The 27,258-nt window shown below is 46.3% G+C and overlaps 1 protein-coding gene across 1 annotated transcript in view; it reads left to right on the top strand.

Annotated features, from left to right (window-relative positions):
• Nucleotides 1–27,258, top strand: part of CIR1 (corepressor interacting with RBPJ, CIR1) — a 476,807-nt gene that overhangs the window by 243,414 nt on the left and 206,135 nt on the right. Inside the window, exon 7 of the mRNA XM_069616242.1 lies at nucleotides 23,077–23,194. Within this exon, the coding sequence (XP_069472343.1) occupies nucleotides 23,077–23,194 (118 nt within the window). The remainder of the gene's footprint in view (nucleotides 1–23,076; nucleotides 23,195–27,258) is intronic.

Raw genomic sequence — 27,258 nt, 5'->3', positions numbered from 1 at the left:
TAAGCACCAGGTGAGCCTTCCAGGGGCAGCGCAGCGCATCGCATCCACCGGGAGTCACGTCTTGGGAGGAGGGGACGCCCATTGTATCCATGCAGGAGCGGTCCTGAGCAGCACTGCCCTTTCCTCCTAGTTTACCGCACAAGAGCAGAGGGAGAACCCAATCTAGGGTGACCTCGCCCCGGGAGGGCTGCAACCGTGCCCAAACGTTTCCGCAGAAACCAGGTGAGCGTAACAGATGCGAGGATAATTATAACAGTTTTAACAAGTTATCGGGATCACGATAGGATGGCTTAGAGAGTGGGATAAGGGCAAATGCAAGACAAGGTAGACTATGGATTTCTATGGGGCAGAGATTATACTTCCAGTCCACTTTTAGTTTGGGATTTTTGGACCATCAACCGGTTCTGGTCACCAAAGGACAGCTGGGCAAGGTCGGGTCTCTGGATGGTAATTCTGGTCACTGGATTGCACAGGTACCACTGGATGCAGTTAGTGGGCAGCAGTTAGTGGTATCAGGATGCTTCCCAAAGAATACCACAGCTTTCTCTCTTTGGTTATTTGAGATTTTAGAATTTAGGCCTTGCTGGAAGGGTTAGCAATGCTTAGGCCTTGTAGTTGGAATCTGCACTCAGCAGGATGAATGGAACAGGAACGCCGGCGCACGAAAATCAGGACGAGTGTTTGTCTACAGTCTGGTCCTGACTCTTATTTATAATGCATAGTGACATCATCAAAGTGTAAGGCTGGGCAGGCTTAACTAAGCACACCTCTAACCGACTGGATTGGTCAGGGGTGCTAGTGCCCGCCTTGCTCTCAGCTGGTTGGATTTCAAGAGAATGTCAGATTTATGATGCGAGTTAACAATGTTCAAAAACCTCCCACAGTTATTTCAGATAAAATTCGATTTTGCCACAAACGGTACATTTATACAGTTGAAATCTTGTAGCAAATGATATACACAGGTTACATATTTTGTGTAGAGCATAGCACTCCAACTCTGCAATCCGTGAGACATTGTTTCTCCCTTCTAATACTTTTTGGTAATTTTGAGTATGAACAATTGAGCCTAGAATTCCATAACTTTATACACATGTGTGGATTATCATAAGGGATGTAAGTATAAAAATGTGCATTGGCATCATGGATACTTTCCTTGTAATCCCTGATTATTTGCCATTTCTATTCCCAAGGGGCAGTGAATTCTACCATGTCTTAAATTAAAGTCCATAAAATCACTTTTAAACTGCAACATTTTTAAATGTGTACAAGTCCTGATGCAGAGATAAAAGTCTTTACATTTTTATTCATAAATAGTCTTTGGAAGCAAATGGGAGTCCTTTGTCTGTCACTGGACCATTTTTTTTCTTTCTTCAGCTGCCACCAACTGTCACTTCCCCCAGACGGAGGATGGGTTTTTCCAGCTTAATTGAAGGTTTATTGCCCCTTACCCATTGTCAGGGGATTCAGCCCAGACCACATTCTGTCCAACCTAGTAATTATCACAGAGGTGTTAGAACCTACTGAGAGGCCCTTTTGATCCGGTCATCATCTCAGCAGAAACCTGAAAGTTTATGGTGGTTCCCTTTCTTGGGGTAAGCTTTAGCTCTGCCAACTGGAATAACTTGTTTTTGAAGCTTGCAAATCTAACCCAGGCGTTTTAAAACCTTTATTTTCTTATAATTGGTCCTGAATTAAAACAAGCCTGTGGACTAAAATAGCCCATGTGTGTATTTTCACCAGCAACAAGCCCCTTCACATTGCTAGATAATGGCAGGCTTTCATCCAACAGTTTACTTTTTGAAACAGGCATTTTTCTCCTTTAGTCCGCAAAGCCCATTTTTACATGTATGCTGAAAAGCTGGCATTTATTTTTAAATTCGTTTTTGCATCTCCATCAGATTCCCACACTGTTCTTTAGCCATAGTTATTTCTTGTATGCGAGAATTTTGTTTGAAACACAGAAGCATTGAAATTGACATGGCCCAGATAGCAGGAGTTCCTTTGAACTACTGATCTTTGATACTTTGTGAAGAAAATGAATGCGTTTTCCCGTGCGGGTAAAAGTGGAGTTCCTTGTTGATTTTTCTCAGAGTTGGTTTGACAGGGCCTGTCATTCAGAAATCATGCTTTGTTTTGCTGAAGCACAATGGGGTATACTGGGCATGGCAGGGCCTTATTAATAACAGTGATTTAAGGAAGAGCAGATGAAAATAGCGCCAGCAGCATTATTTTAAAGGTGAAAAAGTTTCCTTTTTAATGGGGATTTTGGGCTTTCAGCAAAGCAGTGCTGCCTTTTCACTCCATTTCTTTTGTACATGTTAGAACACACTGGCACGCTCCCTCAGTGTGTCCCCTTGTTCCATCCTGCCCAATGTGTACTTGGCAAGACAGTGCAGCCTCCTTTTTGTTGCTGCAAAACACAGTTTTAAGGCCATGGTGCTCACAGGAGCCAGTGCAACCATGTTGCTGTTTCTGCGCAAATGCAGTTTGGTTTTGGCTAAATTCTGTTCAGTGGGTCAATGTAGCCCACACCCAGTGTCACACCTGGGTATACCTAAACCTATCCCCTTCGGTTAGCTTGTATTCATGTTTCATTCTTTCGAAGGATTTAATTTCCCTGTTGTGAAGAGGTCCCATGTTTTCTTGCATCCCTGATTGGTCCATTTCAAAATTAGGTTTCAGTTCCATTTTTCTGAGTAAGCTTACGCTTCGAGAACTACGGCACACTTCAGTATTTCCTTGCAAAATATACAAAAATGTCTTCGATACCTACTACACCGAAGACCGGGGTTGAAAAGTGTCAAGACTGCAATGCCAAAATGTCGCTGACTTATCTACATTGAGTATGCTTGTGGTGTCTTCATGTGGAGCACAAGACCTCTACCTGTTCAAAATGTCAATCGATGACCAGAAAAGCTCTGAAGGAGCTTAAGGGGAAATTGGTGGTATGTAGATACTCAGAGACCCCATCGACTACCCCGTCGAAGAAACCTTCTTCTGACGCTGCGAGTGAAGACTATCCTCGAAGGAAGAAGGCAAGAAGGTCCAGGTCAAGGAGGGGCTCCCACTACTTGTCGAAGAAGAGGCACCTTAAGTCACCTACTTCCACGTCCTCGTCCGACTCTTCTCCTGAGAGAGTTATCTTTTCCCACAAAGGCCTCCACTCCTGCCGAATGGGAAGCATTTAGGCAAAAAATGCTTAAAATATTCGAGAGTCAAAAACCCTCAACAAGCCATCCTCCTACCGCTCCTTCTAAAGCTGGTAAGGAAAGGGCTCAAGCCAAACCCTGCGTGCCCTCGAGCCTGGGACTAAGGCCAGATCCACATTGAGAGCCGTCGGGGCCTCGACACAATGAGAAATCATTAAAGGATCCTTCGAGCCATAAATCGATGTCATCGATGCCGTTGACGCCAGCTGCGCCATCGACACCAGCAGGCCCATGGACACCAGTGGGGCCTTCAATGCCATCAAAGTCAAAAACATCTTCCCCAAAGACATTGATGACTCCTCGGTTATTGGGTTCGGAATTTTCAAAAATTCAACGCCTTTACCTGAAAAAACCTTCACGCCTTTGGTTTGCGGTATGGCACACCAAATGTCCTGTATACCTTAATTTCAGAGGAGTCCAGACTGAAAGATCTTCATGAAAATGTGCAAACAGCCAGTGGAGTGGACACTTCACCAGAATTAGAATTTTGGAAGCCTGGGTCAGATGAACATGCAGATGCCTCTTACAGGCAGTTGATGACCAACGTAGTGGATTACCTGGGATGGAGCAGACCTGCCCTCCCTTTCGAACAAGATGACCTTACAGACATTCTTGATAAAGGTCCTCCAAAGGATCCCATTTACCTTTCCACATTGCTATTCAGGAGAGAGTGAGTGCCAATTGGGAAGCACCGGAGTCAAGTCCGGCTGTTAATAAGAACTTGACAAGAAAATACAGTCCAAGTAGTGACCCTAGCTACTTATGGAAACAGAAAGTCTGGTGGTACAGGTGGCAACCGCTTCCCTAAAACAGGCAGCCTTTCCAACCACAAGATAGGTATGATGAAAGGGTAGATGCCTGGTCCAGAAAGGTATTTCGCGCTGGGCGCATGGCTCTTAAATCCGCCAACTCCACATGTGCCTTGGCAAAGTTTTCATAAACTCTATGGGACTGCATTTCTATGGCGGCTGAGCATATTCCCGAAGGGGGGAAAGAGACGGTTTCTTAGCCATTGTTAAGGATGACAAAGAAGACATGTGCGAGTCTCTTCAATTGGGTCTGGATTCTGCTGATTGCTTCAGCAGAGCCATGACGGCAAGCACCGTAATTCCCAGATTTGTGTGGTTAAGGAAGTCTGTATTTTGCACCTTAACGTGCCTTTTGACGGGTCTCACCTTTTTGGCAGCAAGGCTGACGAAAGCCTTGAAGCTGCAAACCTCAAAAGCGTCAGCCAAGTCTTTGGGTTCCGCTATTAGGCAGCCTCAGCCTTTTCGCCCCAGAGGACTGTCTAGGAGGGTGTAGATCCTTTCGCTACTACTCAGTTGGAAGAGTGCTCAAACAGGGGCATCTTTACCAACAGCCACTGCTTCATCCGCCTCAAAACCTGTCTGAGGTCTTGAGTCACGACACCCCAATGGGAAGCAGACTGTCTCAGCATCTGAGAGAATTAGAAACTATAGCCCAAGTTTACTGCCTTCCCTTCATTCAAAGATCTCAGAACCATTCACCGGGGAGCCATTCTTTGAAAGATCCAGATCCGCTCCTTGTGCAGGAAATTTTGACCCTGCTAGAGAAAGGTGCTATAGAGCTGGTACCTGTAGCGTAGAGGAACACAGAATGGTACTCTCCATATTTCCTAATCCCCAAGAAGGACGGAGGACTGAGGCCCATCTTGGACTTGAAATACTTGAACAAGTTCCTCAGGAAGGACAAGTTTAAGATGGTCACACTTTGGTGTCATTGGACCTTCAGATTGCCTATTTCCATGTGCCAATCCATCTCAAGCACAGAAAGTACCTGAGGTTGGCCTTTGGTAGTTCTCATCAGTTTTGAGTTCTGCCAATCGAATGACCTCTGTCTGAGGGTTTTCATCAAACGGATGGCGCTGGTGGCAGCAAATCTCAGAGGGGGAATTCATGTCTACCCCCATCTGGATGATTAGCTGATCAGGGCATGTTCTCCCAAGGAAGTCCTGGATCACCTCAACATCACCTGCCACTCTCTTCATAGACTGGGCGTCTCCCTCAATTACAAGAAGTCTCATATGACACCATCCCAAAAACTCCAGTTCATCGGGATTGTACTGGATATATCCTTGGGAAAGAGCGTGCCATCCAAGGTGAGGGCTCAAGACGTTCTGCAGATGGTCTCCAAGTTTCAGTGTGCCCAGTGTCTCCTGGCCTTCGACTTTTTGAGGTTGCCCGGCCTCATGGCATCCTGCATTTTTCTGGTGCCAGAGGCTTGCCTGAGAATGAGAACCCTTCAATGGGCTCTCGGGACACAATGATTTCAGTTCTTGGACAAAATGTCAGACATACTTCTGGTTCCAAGCAGGGTTGCACAAGATCGTCTGTGGTGGGCTTGCAAGGACAATATTCTGAAGGGAGAACCCTTTTGGCAACCATGGCCGGAGAGAACAGTAGTGACGGATGCCTCACTCACGGGGTGTGGAGCCCACACCAACTATCTGACAGTCAGCAGTTGTTGGTCTCCATCCGAGTCCAAACTACACATCAATCTTTTGGAGCTGAGGGCAATCAGACTTAAGCTGAAAGCCTTTCTTCCCTCTGTATGGGGAAAGAATAACCTGATATCGATGGACAACACAGTCGCCATGTACTACCTCAACTAGACAGATGTAGGGTCACTACCACTGTGCAGAGAAGCAATGCAGCTCTGGTACTGGGCAATTCAAGAAGCAATATCCCTGTCGGAAGTTCAACAAGCCGGGGAGGAAAAAACACTGACGGATGCTCTGAGCAGACAAAGCACAGTATCCCACAAGTGGGAACTAGCTCGGGAAGTCCTTGAAGAGATCTTCACACCCTTTGGGGAACCCTTCAAATGGATCTGTTTGCGAACAGTATCAACCTGAGGTGCGAACTGTACTGCTCCAGGGGATTTGCCCCAAGAGGAGCTCTAGGAGACGCGTTCATAGTGCATTGGGACTTTCAACTTCTGCATGCATTTCCTCCAGTCCCCTTCATTCCTCACATGATCAGGAGGTTAAGAAAGTTTGGGAAACGCATGATCATTAGTTGCCCCGGATTGGGCGAGGACGTAATACCCGGACCTTCTGTACATGTCCATCTGCCCTCCAATACGTCTTCCACAAAGAGACGACCTTCTCTCGCGAGAGGACGGTCGGTTTCTCCATCCTGAGGGCAAGACACTCAGCCTTCATGCATTGGTTTCTGAGAGGCTGAAATGCAAGGATTGGGACCTCGCGGATGATGTAATGGAGATTTTGCTTTCGGCCAGAAGGCCAGCAACAAAGTCTTTTTACCGCTGCCGTTGGAACAAATTCTGCAGCTGGTGCAGGGACAAGAATGTGGACCCTTTGCTATGCAAAACACTGCAGGTGTTTTCCTTTCTACTGTACCTAGTCAATCTGGGGCTCCAGGTTGGGACCATTAAAGGATATTTGGCGGTGCTGTGCATCTTCAAGCGCTCATCTGAGGAAACCTCCTATTTTAGGATACCTTTGGTGATACAATTTCTGAAGGGACTCAATGTGTTCCTTCCATCTCCCTTTCAGGTTCCAGATTGGGACCCCAATCTGCTGTTAACATTTCTTGTGTGCACCATTTGAACATCTACATTCATGTCCCTTAAGATTGTTAACTTTCAAGACCATTTTGTTGGTAGCACTAACTTCACCCCGTTGAGCGAGTTGCAGGCACTATGCTCTAAACCTCCATTTACAGTGTTTTTCAAGGACAAGGTCGTCCTGAGGGCTACACCTTCATTTCTACCCTTAGGTCATTTCAGACTTTCATTTAGGACAAAACATTGTGTTACCCACTTTCTATCCTACACCTCATCCTAGCAAGGAGAAGGAGAGATTACATATGTTCGATTCACATAGGGCACTTTGCTTCTACATTTCTAGGTTGGCAAAACTCTGCCTGGATAACCAACTATTCATAGGTTATAGGGGTCATAGACTGGGTCAGGCTGTGACAAAGGAGACCTTATCCAGATGGATTATTTTAGCGATTTCAAAATGCTACAGGCTGGCAGGCAAGGATCCTCCAGAAGGCTTGACGGCCCATTCCAATAGGGGCATGGCTACTTCCTCTGCTTTGCAAAGAGGTGTTCCTATTAAAAACATTTGTGAGGCAGCAACATGGTCCACAATACACACTTTTATGAAGCATTACTGCCTTGATTCTACCCTAAGTCAGGATGGAAGCTTTGGGAAAGCAATCCTCCATTCTGTTCATTGAAACCATTAATGACAACATTCCTACTCCTTCCACCAAAACTAACACTGCTTCGGGAGTCTATCAAAGATGAGGAATACGTGGGAGGACACAATCCATTTGAAGAACAAGTTACTTACCCCTGGTAACGTTCTTTCGACTGGATGTACCTCCCACGTAGTCCTCATTGCCCTCCCAACCTAGCCCTCGGTACAATTTCCCATGCTATTACAGCTTTTGCTCCTTCAAAGCCTAGTACGGTCAAACCCGTGTTGATGCGGGTAGTTCTACTGGAGAATGACACGAAAAAACAGAACTGTGTGTACTATTTATGCTTTCAATTACATCATCCTCGAGACGGAGGCCCTCTGCCGAATTATTTTTCTGAAGCTGGATATTGAATATCAAAGATGAGGAATGCGTGGGAGGAACATCTAGTCGAAATAATGTTACCAGGGGTAGGTAACATGTTCTTTCTCCTTAGGTTTTGGGATTGGTACCGACTGAAAGAGATATAGTAATCTTGGTTATATATTCATTTTTTTAGCACTGCAACTGTTGCGAGCCACGAGATGGTTTCCTCCACAGATCCAGATGTTCTTTAATCTTGGCCCATAGGCTTCAATAGTTAGCATCGTAGAGCTGGCCAGGTTGGCAGGGACCCCTATGCTGAGGTATGTCATGCCCCTTATAGCCCAAATGAAAGGGAAGGTGTATTTTGATGTTCAATATTTATGATTTGTGTTCATTCATTTTAAAACCAGATACTTTGAAAAATAGCTGTACTTCTGCCAACAGGTGCTCCAGAGAGGTGTGTGGGTTATTGAGGCTTGTTACAATGTCTACAAAGAGGAAACCGCCAAAAAGTCTAAGGTCAAAAAGACAAAAGTAAAATAGTCTGACCCTGTTTGTTCGCATAGGTATATGGGGACATGGGGGGGAGGGGGGGGTAAAGTAAATAAAAAATGTATAGGCGTAAGGTGGGGTGGATGTGGGGGTGTCTCCCCCCACATATATGTATGCAAACAAATGGGAAAAATTAAAAAAATAAATTCAGGCTTTTGGTACTCTGGCTTTTTTCCTCGGTCTTTAAACACAGATCGCTGCAAAGAGATTCATTTTGTGTTTGGACTTCCCAAAAATAGGGTTGGCTCGTACTCTGGCTGCTTATGGTTCCACGACAAGGGACAATGAGATGGGCAAAAGAGGCCAACCTTGCCGTGTGCCTCATGAGAGCTAGATTGGATCTGTCAAGTCTCCATTTACTTGAATTTGCACTGACAGATTTTTGTAGATGGCCAATATCATGCTGGTCTGGCTTAATGTGACCTTGATAAGGACAGCCTTGAGGAATGCCCACTCCACTCTATGGAATACTTTTTCGGCATCTAGCGTCAGTAGTAAAGAATGGACTGGGGATCTGTTATCCCTGCCAACCAAATGTAGGACTCTTCGAGTGTTATCTGTCATCCCTCTGCCAGTTACGAATCCTGACTGGTATGGATTCACCAGTGAGGGCATGAGATGTTCCATTCTGCTGGCTAAAACCTTTAATATTTTTGCATCTAGAAATAGGAGCACAATTGACCTGTATGATGCGTGTTTTGTAGTGTCCTTACTGACCTTGGGGATTAGTGTAATATGAGCTTCTCTCATGGATGGGGGGGGAAGGTCACCACCCTCTCTTATGAAGTTAGCGCTTAGTTAAGGGATCTGCCTGGATCTGGCACACCAGCTTAAAGAAATGGGCTGTTATGCCATCGGGACCTGGGGATTTGTGGGGTTTCAGAGAATGTATGGCCCTGACAACTTCAAGGGGCTCTATGGGAGCATCCAATGCCTCTCGCTTGTCTGTTGAATCAGGTAGATTTACACCTTCCAGATATGATTTCAGGATTGCATTGTCGGGATCCCCCCCCCCCCCCCCCCCACCCCCATTCCCCTGTACATCTTGTCCTTACCCATCATCAATTATCAAGTGAATAGTTTGTCCCTCGGTTGGCCAGTCTTCTGCCTGGCTTATTGCCATATTCACAGAAAGCCTGCTTTACTCTCAATAGAGTGCGGGTTGCCTTTTGAACTCTGTGTGTAGTTGGTTTCTAGCCTCTGTCATTTCTTTATAGGCTTATCTCGTGTGATTAGCCTTGCAGTCAATGTATTTTTTCTACAACTTATCCAGTAATACATTTTCTGCCTGATTGCGCATTCGGGTCAGAGCTGTCGACAGGGATATCTACTGCCTTAATAGTATCCCATTGGGTTCCCTGAGAGGTGGATTGAGTCTCCGGTACTCGCGTATTGCCTCTTTAAGTCCCTCAGCAATCACCGGATCTCTCGGGATCCCAGCCGTAGCCCTCTCCTGTAACTGGTGCCTAAGTTTAGAAGCAATGTCACCACCATGCTGTGATCCGATAAGGTCATAGATGTAATGTCTGCCTTGGCTACAGCACTCATTAGGGTTGGGGAGGTGAACGCGTATCTAATTCTCAAAGGATTTGTGGATGTGCAAGTAGTGAGTGTAATTTCTGGTTTGTGGGTCGAGTTCCTGCCACATGGCCACTATGCCTAATTTGTCGAGTGCTGCCTGCAATATGTGTGGCATACTACCTGTCAGTGGGTATTTGTTCTCCGAGGATATATCCGTCACTGTTCATCTTGCCCATTATTATACTATCCTCTTTTCTAGATTCTTCAGAAATTGATGCATGAAGAATCCTTGCTGTGTTTATGGTGTAAAATTAGGCTATTACGAGTTCTCTTCTTCTCCATGTGCCCAGCGCTGTTGCATACTGTCCTTAAATATCTTCTGTGGCCTGAAAGGAATGTGCTTATGAAATAGAAGCACCACCCATGCCTGTTTGGGTGCAGCTGATGAGTGGATTTGCAGTGGGAAGTCTGTTCCCGTAAGCCTTTTCTGGTCTTGTTTTTTTAGGTGGTTTCTTGAAGTGCCATGATCTTGATGATCCTTTATTTCAGTTCCCTGATGAACTGGGTTCTCTTGCTCTTCATGTGTTAGTATTGCTTCTGCCTGTGCCCTATGGTGTCCCTGTATCAGGCAGAAATCATCCCCCTTTCTTACCCCCTTCTTTGTGTTTGCAAGGGGATTGGCCCATGTGCCTTCCGGAGTCCATCCTGTGGTTTCTTCTCTGTAGTTCCTGAAGCCAATACAGTGCCACAAAGAACATTGTGTACCCCCCACCCCAATAGCCTTTGTATTCACATCGATTTTCTGATGTGTCTGATTAATTCTCTGCTTCCCGGACTGCTAACCTTTACATGTTCCGATTACGACTGAATTAATTTGAACATGATACCCATTTCGTATGCAACCCCTGACACCCCCCTCCCAGATACACCTGATTGTATTGAACCAGACTGGTCAGTCTTTATAGCGATGCCCGCCTGTCTCCTTTCGTCGCCCTCTCAGTGCTTGCAGCTCAATGTATTTGGGAGGGCGAAGTGGTGCTTTCAGAGCCTCATGCCTCCCGCAAATCTTTGTTCTCAAGGCGTTGAGTTCTCAGTGATTGCTTTATTTCTAGGTGTTTAGGGGACCCCCTACTCTTGTTTTATCCAGCTTTGTGTGCTCAGTCTATTGACATTTTCATTTCTCAACTTCTCTTCTGGGTTTCTTTGCCATTTTCCCAGTTGCTGCATCTCCAGTTCTCGTAAATTTGTTCCTACTGCTGCAGGGTTGCCCGCCACAGGAATATGGATATTTAGCAACCTGAGATCTGCATCCAGAGTTAGAATCTTCTGTGTCTGGCCATTTTTCTTAAATTGCAAACCGAATGGTTAAGTCCGCCTCTAACAGATCGTGCTACTTTAAAGCTCCTCTGTAACAAGTCACATTGCTCTCCTCCTGACCAGAGTGGCTTGAACTAAGCCCTTGAAAATATGGACTTTGCTGTCCAGAAGTTCGATGTAGTTCTTCCTTGCATTGGCCAGGATAACTTTTTGTCTTTAAACTGTGCATCTTTAAAACTATATCTCGAGGGGGTAATCATTCTCTGTTCGCAAAGGCCCTACTCTATGCACTCTATCTTGATGGGGATCTCAGGTGAGCCACCCAGGACATTTCTAAAGGGTTGCAGTCTCAATATCTCCTCCCTCTGCCCCTCTTTTAGAATTTTGATTCAGAGATCATCTCTCCTGGCTCTATTTTCCAATTCACATTTACTTGGAGGGAGTCCAGTGCTTCTCTGATGTGTTTCAATATTTTCCCCTGATCTCGCTCCTTTTCTCCCTGATGACTTCTGAAAGTTCTGATCGCAGCGTGGATAGTTCTGCAGAAAGAATGTCCTTTATATCTTCCTTCATTAACTATAGGGGGTGGAGCAGGAATTCTGTAGTTGGAGGCAATGGTCTCTCGAATTATTTTTCTCAGAGTACGGAAATAGTTGGCTTTCATGCGCATGTTATCTTTCATGTGGGCAACTGTCTAATGAGGTAAGCCACTTTGTGGGGATGTGTATTTAGTGAGTTATCTCTGGATGGAGAGTATGGATGGGAATTTCCCTTTCCCAACCATTACAATTCTTTACAAATCAATATAAAATGTGCATCTTGCAACACATTCCCCAATGATTTAGGTGAGAAAAACAAATATTTTAAATGTGATTATAAAGAGAACTCCTCAACCAGACCAAGCTCTGACACAGTACCTAGCAAATGAACGTGCATTTCAAAAAACAAATATTGCTTATCATATTTGATGTGGCTTGCAAAACAATTAATACAGGATATAGAATTTGCAGCTGGAATGATGGCAACTAAAAGGAATGTGTCAGAAAACATGCCAATAGGAGTTTGTGTGCCATTTTAAAGTAGTAGTCCAAGATCCAAATGAACGTGTCTCTCGTAATGTGTGTAAAGATTATAATTGCATTAGAAGAACTGCACCACAGAAGATGGTCAGAATTTCTGTGCCTCTGCTTTCTATCCACATTACATTGTCCTGTGAACAGAGCTGTGATGACGCTTACTCAAAACCAGCCTTGCACTATGAGGCATACATACCACTGATTTGTACTCCATAAAAACAGGAACTGTGCCCAACATAAATGGGTAACATAGAACATATGGGAGCCTACCCCTTGTTTCTACTCACAAAGCTCCACTGACACTTTTGAATCAGTCACCAGCAGGGCAGAGGCAAATGAAGGAAGTCTAATCATATTACTGCATGATCTCAAGATGACTATTAAGGGGAAAGAACAGCATAAAGTATCCCTATTGGCAATGCTAATTACTTTTTCACTCCCTGAAAAATCATTTGATTCCAAGTAGCAAGTAAAATCTTATCATAGAGCCCTGCTTGTGTCCCTGACATATGAAATGAAATGAAATGATAGTGCACACAAAACAAACTATAGTTTTGTCCCCACTTTCTCTCCGCAGCCTAGATAAAATTCAACAAGAGCCTTATTGAGGTTTCTTGTGGAGCCCCGTTGAAGAAAATCACATAAACGTGCCTTTTAAGTTAAAAGCAGCAATGCTCGGAGGTACCACAGGTTGAAGCTTGTTCTGTAAATAGGCATGCACCCCTCTTGTGCAAGTCACTTGTCAGTTAAACAAGATGCATGGAGATGCATGAGGCAATAAACGCAGAACACATGGTTCTATTGAAAAACAATCAGCAGCTGAGCTTAGACAGAAATAGATGGTGCTGTTTCCTTGACAGTTACGAGATTTTCCTATCCATTAGTAAACACATTTCCTTCACTGTACTGTATTGCTGAAACATCTGACTTGGTTTTTGAAAGTTGCTGATTTGTTCTTCACCCACCGACGAGTGTTCTCCTATGCCCTTCTTGCATATCCTTCCCGGGCTCCTGTGCTAGCCTCCAATAGTAGTTGACAGGGCTCTATAAAAAGCGAGGAATTGTAGCATTGAAACACTCAATCTTATATATGCATACCAACAATAGTTTGCAAGTATAATATATTTGAAGCCTCACCCCAGTATTCTGGTCAGTTTAAGAACATGTCATGAATCTGCATGTACACAATTATTTTTCAGTTCCTACAAGATTGTTTGCTACATACGCCACCTTAGAATTGTTGGGTAGGAATATACAAGTGCTCATCAATATTGTTTTTGTGTTGCAGAGTTACTGTGTCATTTAAGGTCTATGCCCAATGGAGCCCTGAAAACGTTGACAACACGCAGACAACTCGGCTCCACTGGTTTCTTTCCCGTCGCCTGGAAGACCTGTATGCTGGTGTCCCTTGTTTTGCACAGGGTCTTCGACATCCTCACCAGGTTGTGAGAACGCTCCTTGCTGGGTGGGCATAGCTCCTGGTCTCTGATCCATTCACAGTCTAATGCATGCCCTCTCCTTTTGGGACCCAGTTGTCACAGGCCAGCCAGTGGACATGTGCAGAGGGGGGCAAACCGGCCCTTCAGATTGCTGCTGCCAGGCCTTTCAACATTGCCCCATGTTGGGGGATGACTGCTTCCTTTGTTAATAAAGCTTCACACCACACCCCGCTCTACCATGCAATTCAGGAGCTCCTCACCTTGTGGTGCAGCTCTGGTGGTGTCTATATTTTTGATTGCGACCCGCTGATGCAGGGTGCAGTCGTCCAGTCCTCCTCCGCCAAGGCACTGCTGGGGGTCTCACACCTCCACTGGTTTGGGAATACAGGCCTTCCCATTATTAAAGGCCCATGGTGTTCACATTCTTAGCCCGGCGTCATCGCACCCACTTCTCCACCCGGGCCATTGCCATGTAGTCTCTGTGGTGTCAGTTCAGCTGCCTTGGTCACTCGTAAGTGACCTGCCAAAGGAATGTTTTGAGCTATGTCCAGTCAAAACAGGCTCACTGTAGAGGAGATTCTCCCAATACACCTTGAACACCTGTGACGATCCTCCAGATGGTGTCAGTTCTCCCCATGGCAGAACCCATTTCCATGAGGCTAGGGAGGTGAGGCTGCTAATATGTGGGAGGATCTCATGCTAGGGCTGCTAATATGCGGGAGGATCTCAGTCATGGAGAGGGACTCCTCTCTTGGGGATAAGGACACGGTTGGGAGGCACAACCCCTTTAAACCTCAACCTGGTAGGCAGACGATAGGACCTGACCCTTATGTGTCTAAACTCAAGTTTAAAACCATGTGTTACTGTGAAACATCAAACTACCCTGCTGGTTTAGGCACAGAGACAAAGAAGCTCCAGAGAACGCTACAAGCGAGAAGGAGAAACACCAGAACAGCTGTAGTAATTGGAATGGCTGTTGCGTCAGGACGGACCCTACTATATCGGGGCATTAGAAACAAATGTAGCCGGAAGGGATAATGCAGAGAATATCGGAGAGAGAACCAGCAAGAGCAGTCAAAGTGGAGAGAGAAATCAAGAACCAGAGATCGACGCTGAGGGAACATCCGAAGGCAGGCTGGAGAAGCTGGAGCAAGAGACATGGAGGGTGTGGTTCAAGGTAAAGCACAAGTACGTTTCGCAGGTTGGTGAGGTGTTGGCCCTGGCAAAAAAGCAGAAACGAATAGGCATACAGCATGCAAACAAAACAATATACAGCTAAAAGCTGGTAGCCGGTGGGTGGGAGGCAAGCCGAACAAGAGGAGGAATGCCAGAACACCACGGTTAACCAGAAGAACATTGTTCGTGAGAAGAACATTGTTCGTAAAATGCAGGGAACACGTCATACCAGGTGCCGAGAGTAGGCCCTACAGAAGGCTGGAGTTTGGATTGCGGCTGTAGTGGGTGGACTGGGCGGTCCAACAAATACCAAGATATCGTCACTGCTTCCAAAGGGGGAGCCTCTTACCATGAGGCCAGGGTGGTGAGGCTGCCACCTGACAGTCCACCCGTGGGTGGTATTCAAGGGGTGGATCTCATGGGAGAGGAATCCCCTTTTGGACCAGTGACGGCCGTATCTGGAGAATGCGGTATCCCCGCTAGCCAGTGTTCTTAGTCCGGTCCTCCTCCAATTCTGCGAGAGTGCACTTCAGGTAGGGGCCTCTGCGCCGCAACCTGCTTTTCCTTGAACTGACTTTGGACAAGGTAGAAGGCAGAGCCTCCTGAGAACTCACTTCCTCCAGATGTATGTCCCCCTCTGCTGGGAGAGATGTAAATTGGTGCTGGACCCCATCCATTTGGAACATAGATATCGAACTCCCTTTTCTCCAAGCCAGTTGGTCAGCGGCCTAATAAGTCTGCGCCTTTGGATCGTACCTTGAGAAAGGTCCTGAAACAATTGGAAGGAGGCTCCTCTATACGCCAGACTGCATAGCTTTCTAGACTAATGGAAAATAAGGTCTTTGGTCTTAAAGAAGACATCCGGTGGAGATTCTGACTTGTTTGGAAGTTGGAGTATACCCTGTGCGTTTGGTGTAGTGTGAGGGCTAACTCTGCAGCTCCCAGCATTTCATGAAACAATGCCCAGACGTATCCCTCCAGATCTTGGTCCTTATTTTCCCTCGGCACCCGTCTGATACAGATGTTATTTCTGCAGGACCATTTTTCCACATCCTCCTGCATCTCCTCTGCAGATTGTCTGGAGGCTTCGAGCGCCGCCACCTTCTGCTCCAGCTGATCCTGCTGTTCGCCTGGTCACAGAAGGCAGACTCCAGCTCCCCCAGTCTGGCTTCGTTCTGCTGCAAATTGTGAGTTAGTTCTTACATCTTCGACGCCATTTCGTTCTGAATTGACTGAAACAATCATAGGACGTCTCCTTTAGTGGCAGTTTGAGCATCATCGTCCACGGCGGGTGCCGATTTCAGGCATCTGCTTCGGTTATTGAAGCATCTCCTTGATAGTGGTCATCAGCTTTTCCTTAGCTTTACCAGGCTTCATCCTGCCCATGAATGAGTTGTGGCAGGGAAAGGTTGAGAAAGGCGCCACAATCGGCTAAAGATGTGGGAGAGTATGCTTCGATGATCACTCTAGGGCTGTCGCAGTTGTCCTCAGATGCAGAACAGCGCGTCTCCAGCTGGTCCCCTTTACTTCACACTACGCCGGCTCACTGCATCACTGCAATCCTGACATCTGCTGACCCCACTGGCTACAGAGAGGTTCAGGCTCCAAAGAAGCGGGGCAAGGGTCAATCGCCACATTGTAAAATGCCACTGGGTGTAGTTAGGCAGCCAATTCAAGCCTAATATCTCGCTTCAAGGCTAGTTCCACATCGCCTGTACCATTAATGAGAGGCAAGCAGTGCTCTGTAAACCCCAATCAACCTCTGCAGAGCCTGCACTCCTACTCTCCAGTTTGCTTGCACCAACCTCTTCAGAGGGCCAGCTGGGCCAGATAGTTATGCTGCTTCGGCTCACAGTCTCTCTAAGATGCACTCAGCAAAGTCTCCATTCAAGGCCATTCGCTGCTCCTGGCACAATTAGAGAGCTAGACCCCCCAGTCTCACATACATTTTAGCGTGTTCCCTCCTGCTGATGCGAGCGCACCTGTTCTTACCTCAACAAAGCTCATATCAGTTGGAGAAGTCTCTCCATGTTGCTAAGGCGGGAGGCCTTCCTGCTGTCTCACGCTCTGGGATCGACGGCACCCAACCCAGCCACGCAGTTCCCAACGCAGAGCTTTCTGCCCTGATGGGCTCCCGCCATCGAAAAAAGCTGCTCTCCGTGCCTCACACTAGCCACCACCAGGGAGGCGGGATGCAGGGTGCTGCGAGCCAGGCTTTGGCAATTCGGCAGCCACCTAGGCCAGTTTGGGCTCCTCCCTATGCTCCGAGGCATCCCACCAGCAACTGTACCAGGCAGTCCGATCCCTGCAGCGGGGCACAGAACCTTGCTCTGCTTAACATCGCTATATATGGCCGGGTCCCCGCTCAACAGTCGGCGCACCTCTGGACCCAGATCCCAGCTACACCAACAGCCGCCATTTCCGCCTTCCTCATTGTAGCAGGCGTGGGCTGTAGGTCCGCGCCGACCATGGAGGATCTTCCCTTTCGCCAGCACTGAAATCCCGCAAGACTGGTTCCTCGAGGGTTCACATCACAATTCCCCTGCTTTGTAGCTGCAAATCGGGACGAAACAAGACAAGTATTGCCGTTCTCGCTGCATAGGGCTGCGGAGCCAACTGGTTCACACCGCCTTCAGCCAGGCCACGAACTGATGCAGCTTTTCCTGAGATGCTGCGTGCTTGCAGGGCCAACCAATGAGTGTGGGCGTAATGTAGTTACATTTGTAAAGTCTTTTGAGGCAGGCCGCCGCGTGTTAGACATTTCTCATTGGTGTCTGGGAATCCAGTGGCACTAATTGGAGTGCAGTTTGGTGTCTTGTGCATTCATAAATTAGGACATGGTTTCCAGTTTTTACTGTGCTTTTCCTGGCATATTTTATACTCTTAAAATGAACCCATTCAGGTTTGTTTCTGATGGGGGACACCATGATTGATAAGCGCATACACCAGAAAGAGAACAAGCATTGGCAAAGCCAACATGTTTGGCTTTTGCCAGGCACTGTAATGATAGTAACTGGCCATAAAATGGTAACCGCTGCAGAAATTGTGAGAGTAATTGCGTGTACAATAGTAGGTCCTCTCAAATGCCTATTTATTACCTATACACAAGCCATTATTGTGGAACTCATCACTGTAAGGGAGGCATGGTATCGCAAGTATGACACTGACACAAAAGGTACAATTTGTAAAACCTTTACTGAAGTTTCAGTGGGGTTGGAGAAACTTGTACACTGCCCTATCCCTAAGATCGGACCATCAAATAATAAATAAAACAGTCCTAGTTGAGTCTGTCAAATCAAAAGGCCTATGGTAACAAAAACCTAATTCCTGCCCTATATCTTGTATCAAAAGTGTAAAAAGAAAAATATGTATGCAAAGGAACGTCAGTGTTCAAATATAAAGAATAAATGTGGCTGAGTCAGCTCTCCTTCCCACGTTGGACAGCACGCAGTAAGGTGGTCCCTGTAGGCAAGATGACACACTCTGGCTGAGGCTCTTAGCACAAAGGCAGTTCAAGACGTGGACCGAGGCCCACCTGTCCTTACACATTAAAGTTTTTCAAAACACAGTTCACCAAAAAGTTCACTTCGGTCCCCCTCTGTCGTGTTCAGACCTCTGAAAGCAAAAGTTCACGTTGGTCTCCCTCAGTCGGGCTCAGACTTTTCAAACAAACAACACTTGCAGGGGTTCCCTTCACCGAGTCTAATTCACCTTCTTTAGGGGTTCCCTTCCCCTAACTTATTACACCTTCGATCTCCCTGAGTCGGGCTCGGACTGTTTCCTAATGTCGAAGACTTTCGAATGTGCAAGGCTTTTCTTCGACAGAGCTCTGCAGGACGACTTGAACTTTCCAGCTTTCAACTCACACTCCTAGGTTATTTGCCCCAGTGCTTCCTGAACTGGGTAGTTCTCTATATTATGCACCAAAGTTCAGCGTTCACCTTTTTACTCGCCCCTTTTCTCTGGGTCAATTTCAATCACCACGCTTTTACAGTTCATTCACTTTATCGCTACAAACTTTTCACCTTTCACTGAGACTTTAGAGTGGGCTACTTCCTTTTGCCGGACCACTTTGTTACTCAATATCACTGACTTTATAGCCATCGTTACTTCAAGGTTAATTTGCAGGTCTGCCTTTCTTTGTGTCTCATCCACACGTGTGCAGCCTTCAATTGTGCGATATTATGTTGCCACTACAATCTTGCTTAGCACTCACCGGTTTCTCACGTTGCTTGCCAACTCACTGGCTGTGTGCGTTTCTTTCTTGTCTTTACTGTCTTTCAGTTTGCAAGTCCAGGTTAGTACCACAGGCTTGGCCTCGCCTCCCCAACTCTGCTGTTCACTCGGCAGGGTCGCTTGCTTCCTTGAAACGCAATGTAGCCTTCTTGTTTGGTATTCAGCCTTCTCCACATGTCTTCTGCCGCCTGTTGCAGTCAACAACCTCCTGCAGGGAACTCCTGGGGTTCTCCACCTGTGGCTCTTGTCCCTCAGTCCGTTGCTCTGCTCCAGTTGGTTTGCCTTTGCCCCGGAAGTCCTGCTCTTACTAGTGTTCCACCTTGCTCCGAGTGCGTCTCTGTTCCTCCTTTTATCGGTTTGAGGAGAGTTCATTGGTATCAGATGTTTGCACTTGGAGTCAAGTGCCTGACTCAATTAGTGGGACACGTCCAATGTGATGTGTAAGAGTTAGCATTAGTACTCTGTCACCCTCTTCCTTGGCCCAGTGTTTGTGTGGAAAGAGGGCGGGGGGGGTGAGTTGGCACTCCAGATAATCCTATGAAATAGGAGGGATCATGGGTACGGGAAAGGGAGAAATACTGCTTCTTGCCACCAGCTGCCACACCCCCCACTCCCCAAAGACCACTCACCAGGTGATCCTTCCACACTGGTCCACTCCCTGGTCCTGGATCCAGAGGTGATGGCTGATCCCTGGCCACCTGAGAGAGAGAAAGAGAGAGAAAGAGAGAGAAAGAGAGGGAAAGAGAGGGAAAGAGAGGGAAAGAGAGGGAAAGAGAGGGAAAGAGAGAGAAAGAGAGAGAGATCCCTGGGGACTAGCAGGTGAGACACTCTTTGGTTTCTCACACCACTTTGGTCGAAAGTAAATTGGTTGAAATGTTTTTACCACATTGTCTTTCCAAATGTGTTTACCGCAACTAGGTATATGGTGGATAGGGATCAAGCATATAGAAGGGGAGAGAAGCTGATATGAGTGCGGGATGGCCACCCCCTGTATTTTTCGGTGAAACATTTGGTCAAAACAATTTAGACCATTTTATTTAGAGCAAAACAATTCCATGTCGCAACTGTGAGGGGTCAGAAATATGAGACAGACACAAAGGTAAAGTTTGCTCAAGGTTTGACATTTTATTGCATGAAAAGGGTGAGATAAAGGCCTAACTTTCCCTATCCTAACAATAACACCCTACCTAGCAAACTAAATTAAAGAAAGATGACCTAGTGTCCAAAAAAGTCTCTGACACCAACAAAATAACACATTAAGCAATTGGCAGTCTTCAATTAAACATAATAAAAATAAGAGTTCAAACTCTGTGTAACCAGGGTTGGATTCCCGTCTCCTGGATAATGCAGGAATACCTTTGGAGAAGTTGTGATTCAACAAAGTTCTGTTCAGTTAAAATTACAAATACAAAAGATATTTTCCTTCAAATGCGACCTTCCACTTGTTAAAGTAAATGTCTCTTTCATAAAACCTGTTCCACAAATCACAACAATGGGTGTCTTTCCCAATATTCTTCTTGGTAAAGCAAAAATCTTTCTCTTAAAACATAAGTTCATAAGCCAAAGCAATTATTAGCAGATCGCCTTTCTTCTTCAAATGGAAGCCTTTTACTAGGATAACACAGCAACTGCTTCTGTTAATGCCACACTTTTTCGTTAAAAATTAAAATACTGTTGTCAGGATAGCACAGCAACTATGTCAAGTAATGCCACACTTGTTCTTCACATGAAGTTCTGTTAACACACTATTTTCATTAAAGCACTTTGTACCAAAACATCTTTTTTCCTGGTCCACTCGCCTGCCAGGACTAACTACTATTGGTCCCTTTCCTGGCTTACTTGCCTGCTAGGATGTAACCACACCAATATACTTTGTGGGGGAGGGTTGAACAATGTCTGTGTCGCTTTACAGTCTCTTGACTCTTGGTAATGCGGGTTACAGGTCCCCCCGTGTTGGTGTGCCAGATGAGGGGAGTTGCACCCTTGTTGTCTTAATAATCCTTCTTTGCAACATCTTGGCTGTTGGCAATGTGGATTATATTTCCCCCAGTTGGTACCCCCAAAAGGGAAGTTGCGCTCTTATTGTCTGTCTTCTGCTCCTTTACAACTTCTTGGCAATGTGGGTTACAAGTTTCCCCCAATCGGCTTCTCATATAAGGGTTATTGTGCCCTTGTTGCCTTCCTTCTACTATTTTACAGGCTCTTGGCTGTTGGCCATGCAGTTTGCTGGGTTCCCCAAAATGGTGTCCCATATAAGAGGAATTGCGCCCTTGTTTTGCCTTATTTGTTCGTTATTCAAAAGTAGTGTTTCTGCTAAATGTTCGAGACGGAGCGCCCCAGGGATACCATTAGTTTTAGGCCAACTCACTAGTCTTCTATGGCATCTCTTTTTCCCTTGCAGTTGCTGCGGTGTATCTTCTTTCTGCTTTCCGGTCGGCTCCCGCGTATCTACAGTCTGCACAGCTTCTTCCCGGAGCTCTGACAGCTCCAGCGGTGGTCCTGCACAGTGAAGCGCTGCTTGTTGGGTCAGGAGCACGTCTCCCTCTCAGCTGGGCTCTTTTCCCCCAATGATGCATCCTGCTGTGCTTACTCTGCCACGCCACCAGCCTTCACATCTTGCGTCGGCATCTGCTGGCGTTCTTCTGTCTGCGTCTGCGACCAACCCAGCCTTCAGGTCTGCCTCTGCTACTTCTTCAGCGTCCTTCTCTCCTCCTTCTTACAGCTGCAACTCACTCCTGAGTTTAAATGTCCCGCTCAGGTGTTGTGGTACAACTAGACTGCACATTCTGGTCAATGGCATTGTTCATTATTAACTCTGGGCCCCTCTTCTCCGTCCCAGTACAAGGTCATTATGGATCCTGAAGTCCATAATGTTTTTGGGATGTTGATGATCAATTTTATTAGATTGCTTTGTAAATGTAGCATTGTCAGTGTTAGTGAAATTTGTATAAAAGGCTTGTTTTTGAACTTTTGGTTTTGAACCTCTAATTAAGACATGATCAGGACAATTGGAGGATATTGCATTTAATTCTTGAATCCCCCAAGTATTCACCTTATTCTTATTAGATGACTTTCACTGCATGTTCTTTGGGTATTTTCATAGGAGAGACTTGTAGAATGACAGCATGCCATTAAATATTTGGGAATCTCATCCTCAGAAGTAGTTTAATACTACAACCCTCCCAAAAGAGTCCCCACTTCCCCTTGACAGCCTTCTTCTCCCATGTAATCCTCCCTCATTATACCACCCCTAGGGTTAGGCTCAGGTAGCAGCTGCCTTCCCCTGCCACATGGGAGGAGATGTTAGGCAGGGGTTTAGTGATGGCTCTGCAGGATCCATCACATAGTTCCACATTTGTCAGAATTGGCAATGCTTGTTTTTAATGCACTTCAGTGCCAGAACATGCAATCCTGCTTGTAAGTAAATGGCCAAAGACCCTCCTGTATAGGACATATTTATTACATCAGTAGTACATGTATAGCTGCTAAACCAACCCATTAACTCTCAGAAGACTGCTTAACACTGGCAAGCACTTGCATCACAAAGAGTGATGTTACTGCTTTAGAAAGTGAATTCAAAGACATCCCGTGAATGTGTTTTGGGAAGGGCAAGAAGTGAGTGGGAATGGCCATAACGATTATCATGCTCTTGGGCAGTTAAATACCCAAACACTCACAAGCTAGCTGTGTCACTCTCCAATCCCTTTTGCCTCCTAGCTGTACACCAATGCAATAGTTTTGGCTTATTAGCACCACCTAATGGCCAAAACAGAAAAGGTTTTGAGATGGCTGCCAACTGCACACGTTTATAGCAAAATGTTGGCACTTCTTTTCACCTAAACCCCTTCCACGTGGTCCTTCGTGAATCACACATTGTTAATGTTATCTATGTTGTGAAATCCATACATTATATAGACCAATTTTGACAGAATTTTCAAAATCTTTAGAGATCATATTTGTGTCAGTATTCTCACTACCTTTTACTCCACAGGTGCGAAATGTCAGGTGCATTAAATGCCATAAGTGGGGTCATGTGAATACTGACCGAGAATGCCCATTGTTCGGTCTTTCCGGAATTAATGCGAGTTCCGTTTCCACGGATGGATCAGGTAAGCATGACAGGTTATTTATTATAAATGTCACTTTTCTAGATTTCCTGTATTGATGATTATGAGATTGATCTTTAATGTGTAATATTTTTTCTTGATCTGCACTACCTTGTCTTGCAGTAGATGTTGAGTGACTGTGTGTGTATATACAATTTCTGAGGCTTGTGGATCTGCTTAGAACACCTGCTCTGCATAGTTCGACATCTAGTAGTAGTCGCAGAGTATTTCAAAGTTGAAAACTGACGTTGACAGGGCATGTTAGTAATACTATCCCTAGTGCGACGTGTACTGTACCCATGGTCCTTCACGGGTCGAGGTCCCTCAGATTGTTTCTTTCCGCCATCGTGGTCGGTCGCAAGTTACCGAGTTCCTTTCCAGGCTGATGCCTTTGCCTAGTTACACGTTTATTCAAAGACTTCTTGTTCATTCTTTACTGTCCACTTTTGGTGGAGCATCATCCAACTGCTTGACTGACAACTCTATCGTCCATGACTTTATCATCGACCAGATGCAGCTTTCACAGGCCTCTTTGGGCCTCAGCCCTTACAGTAGGGAGAAAGTGGGCAGGTCTTTTCATAGAGACACCTTCAAAAAATGCATATTCTGCCACCCTTTTTCCCTTTTTCTCGCCTAACTGCCCTTTCCATTTATAATGGACAAAACACCTTTTAAATGTTGCCCTACATGCCATAGAAAATTCCCATGGAAGGACATGCACCAAGTGTGCAATTACTGTCTCCCTAAGGACCACCCCGAAAAGCTTTGCAAAGCCTGAAAACTTTTCAGCCCGAAAACTCTCAGACCGCCAGACCAAGCGCTGGGCCATCCACGCAATGCAGGCTAAAGCCTCCATCGACCTGAGGGAGGATTCCAGCGAGGGCAGTATCCATGTCCTTAGTGACGCAGAAGGCCCACTATGGCCCACGCAGTGTTTCTAATCTAGCCTCTAAATCTTCCCTGTCCTCTGGGCCATCCCTTACGCCTTTGCCTCATGACCGGCCTCTGAAACCGGCCCCCAAAGTCGGTTTGGCCACCGCGCACAAAGAAGAGCTCCTTTCGTGCCGAAAAACAGGCGGTGAAAGGTGCATCAGCTTCCCCTAAACATACACCGAAAATGCAGGAACTAATTAAAAAACACGTTCCTGCCACCCTGTAAAGACAAAGTCACTGGAAAATTCAGAATCCTCAACGCCTTTGTCTTCCCAAAGCTCTCAGGTAATGGGTTCCTCCTCCCCTGTAGAAAAACTCTTAGGAGCTATGCATCACAAGGATCAGGCACCCTCCCAAGCCACCGCTACCCCTTCAGGCTTGCCAACCTCCTATGACTGGACCCCTGAAGAATTCCACAGAGTTGGGAAGAGGATGTTGTGCTTTGTTGATTTCATGGACAACCACCCAGAAGACCTAACAGCCCTTAAAGACGCCTGCCAGTCAGGAGCTGAAAAACATCAACACCCTGCCAAAAAACCTCGTCTTGATCCAAAGCCAAGTACTTCGGCCCTCGGCACCCCGGCGTCCACTTACCAAGACCCTTCTCAGGACTGGTATGGTGTTGATCTCTCAGGTTTGCAAGAACCCGGCTCTCAAGGAGACCTATATATACAGTTGGGACCAATACTACGATGACAACATCTATGCCATCCAATCGCCTGACCACCAAGATCAGCTGGTAGCAAATTCACTTGTAGAGAACAAACTGCTGCTAAAAGCTGCCCAACATTTCAGTATTGACGCACAAGAGTCACAGGGAGGCGAGGACTTTGTGGAGGACATTCTTGGCAACAGGAAGCCTGCCACTCAGTTTTTTTCTACTGTTACAGTCTATACATAGACATATACAGCACTCCACACCTAACCTCAGAAGGGCAGTTAACCCTAGAATTGAAATATTATTCAGGCCAGTGCCCACAGATCCCCTGTATATTAGGGGTCAGCTAAAACCTCACTCACTGGTCGTCACCACTACCAGAAAGAGGGCGGGCACTCCTCTGGCATCAGCTGAATCACCGCCAGACAAAGAGTAAAAGAATCTACACTCTTGAAGGAAAGTTGCCTCCTCAGCGGCATATCAAGCTATAATTGTGAATAATACTACACTCCTCGCTAGTTATGGCTGCCACAAGTGGAATGACTTAGAAAAACAGGTTGAAGCAGTTCCATAACCCCCTAAAATTGCAATTGCTAAGCACCATCTCAGTGGGAAAGCAGGTATCTAACTGCATCCTCAAAAATACTCTTGATGCAGCAGACAATGCAGGCCGCGTCATCGCAGAGGGCACACTCTTCAAACGCCAAGCCTGGCTCAGACTGTCTGGTTTTAAATGAGAGCCTCAGGCCACAGTCCTTAACATGCCGGTGGAACCTAAAGTCCTTTTTGGTAAGGCTGTCGAAGACACCCTCAAGAGCATGAAGGAAGAGTAAAATACTCTTAAATCCTTCAGCCAATTAACTAACAAGCCCTATGTACAACTCCACAAGGTTTCGGGGTCAGGGTTCACAATGCTCTTCCGGATACACTCAGGGCGGACAGTCTTGATCTTGGGGCCCATCACAAGACCAATCTTCCTCTTCTGGTTTTCAAAGAGGAATTAAAAGATCCAGAGGAAGAAGCGGAAGCAGAACCTCACCTGGGAGAGGCTCCACCTGCCCCCCATCCCAACAATGATGCACCGCTGCAGGTCCCCTCCCATGCCACCCCAGTAGTCAGTCGAATTTCACATTTCACCCACAGATGGGAGGGGATAACATCCGACAAGTGGGTGTTTTCCATTGTGGCAGGCGGGTGTTGTATTGAACTTTTACAAAAGCCACCCAACCGCATGCTAAGACACAGAAAGATGACACCAGAGGAGCGGCGCATACTATTAGAAGAAGTAAGGACACTGCTGGAGAAGGACGCCATAAAGTGCATCCCAGCAAGCCAGGTAAACAAGGATATTTATTCACCGTACTTCCTTGTGCCAAAAAAAGACCAGTCCATGCGCCCGTAGATCTGCGCCCTGCGGACAAATGTCACCCCACAATCTTTTTGCATGACCACGCTACAATGGGTAATCCCCATCTTAAAACAGGGGGACTCCATGGCGACATTGGATATGAAAGATGCATATTTTCATATTTCAATGCTCCCTGCGCACAGAAAATATCTGTGATTCAAAATAGCAAGAGTACACTATCAGTTCAAGGTACGCCCCTTCGGCATCGCCTCAGCGCCAAAAGTATTAACAAAGATGCTTGCAGTAGTGGCAGCACACCTACGCAGACGGTCAATCCCTGTATACCCTTATCTGGATGACTAGCTAATCACCAGGGAATCGCTTCCAATTTGTAGACAAAACGCACACAAAACAATCGACTTTCTTTTCAATTTGGGTTTCTCCATCAACAAAAAGAAATCCAGTCTAGTCCCCAGCCAAATATAACAATTACTGGGAGCAATTCTAAAGCCAAAAGAGGAGCTGGCTTTTCCATCAAACGAGAGAGTACAGAACGTGCTGTTGCAAGCACCTCACTGCAAGGCAGGTCGCCAGATAACTGTACGTAAAGCAGTGCGCTTGATGGCCTCATGCATTCACTTAGTGGCACACTCGCGCCTGCGCCCATTGCAGGAATGGTTATCGAATGGTCTCGGGCAAGTGGTCATTAGGACCATCTAGTGGTTGTTTCGCTAACCCTGCTACAGGCTCTTCACTGGGGGTCCAGGGACAACCTGCTAAAAGGAACCCCTTTTGAGTTCCACCAGCACAAACAATCCCAACTACAGACGCCTCACTTGCCGGATTGGGGGGGGGTCCCACTTCCTCCACCACAAAGCCCATGGCCAGTGGACACACACTACAGCCCAAAAACTAATCAACTTCCTAGAAACTGTGGCAGATCACAAGGCTCTTCAAAGCAACATCTGTCAAATCAAACAGTGGAGAAAGCCTGTCCATACTATCCGAGAAAACATAGAAGTGGGCACTCGAGCGCAACATGTTCCTAACATCTCAACACGTTCCAGGGGAACTCAATCCTCTGGCAGACTCTCTAAGCAGATACCCTCTACCAGAAGAATACGAGTG

The sequence above is a fragment of the Ambystoma mexicanum genome, chromosome 9, assembly GCF_040938575.1.
Source record: "Ambystoma mexicanum isolate Mex_15411 chromosome 9, UKY_AmexF1_1, whole genome shotgun sequence".
NCBI lineage: Eukaryota > Metazoa > Chordata > Amphibia > Caudata > Ambystomatidae > Ambystoma > Ambystoma mexicanum.
This window is presented reverse-complemented; position numbering and strand designations above follow the sequence as displayed.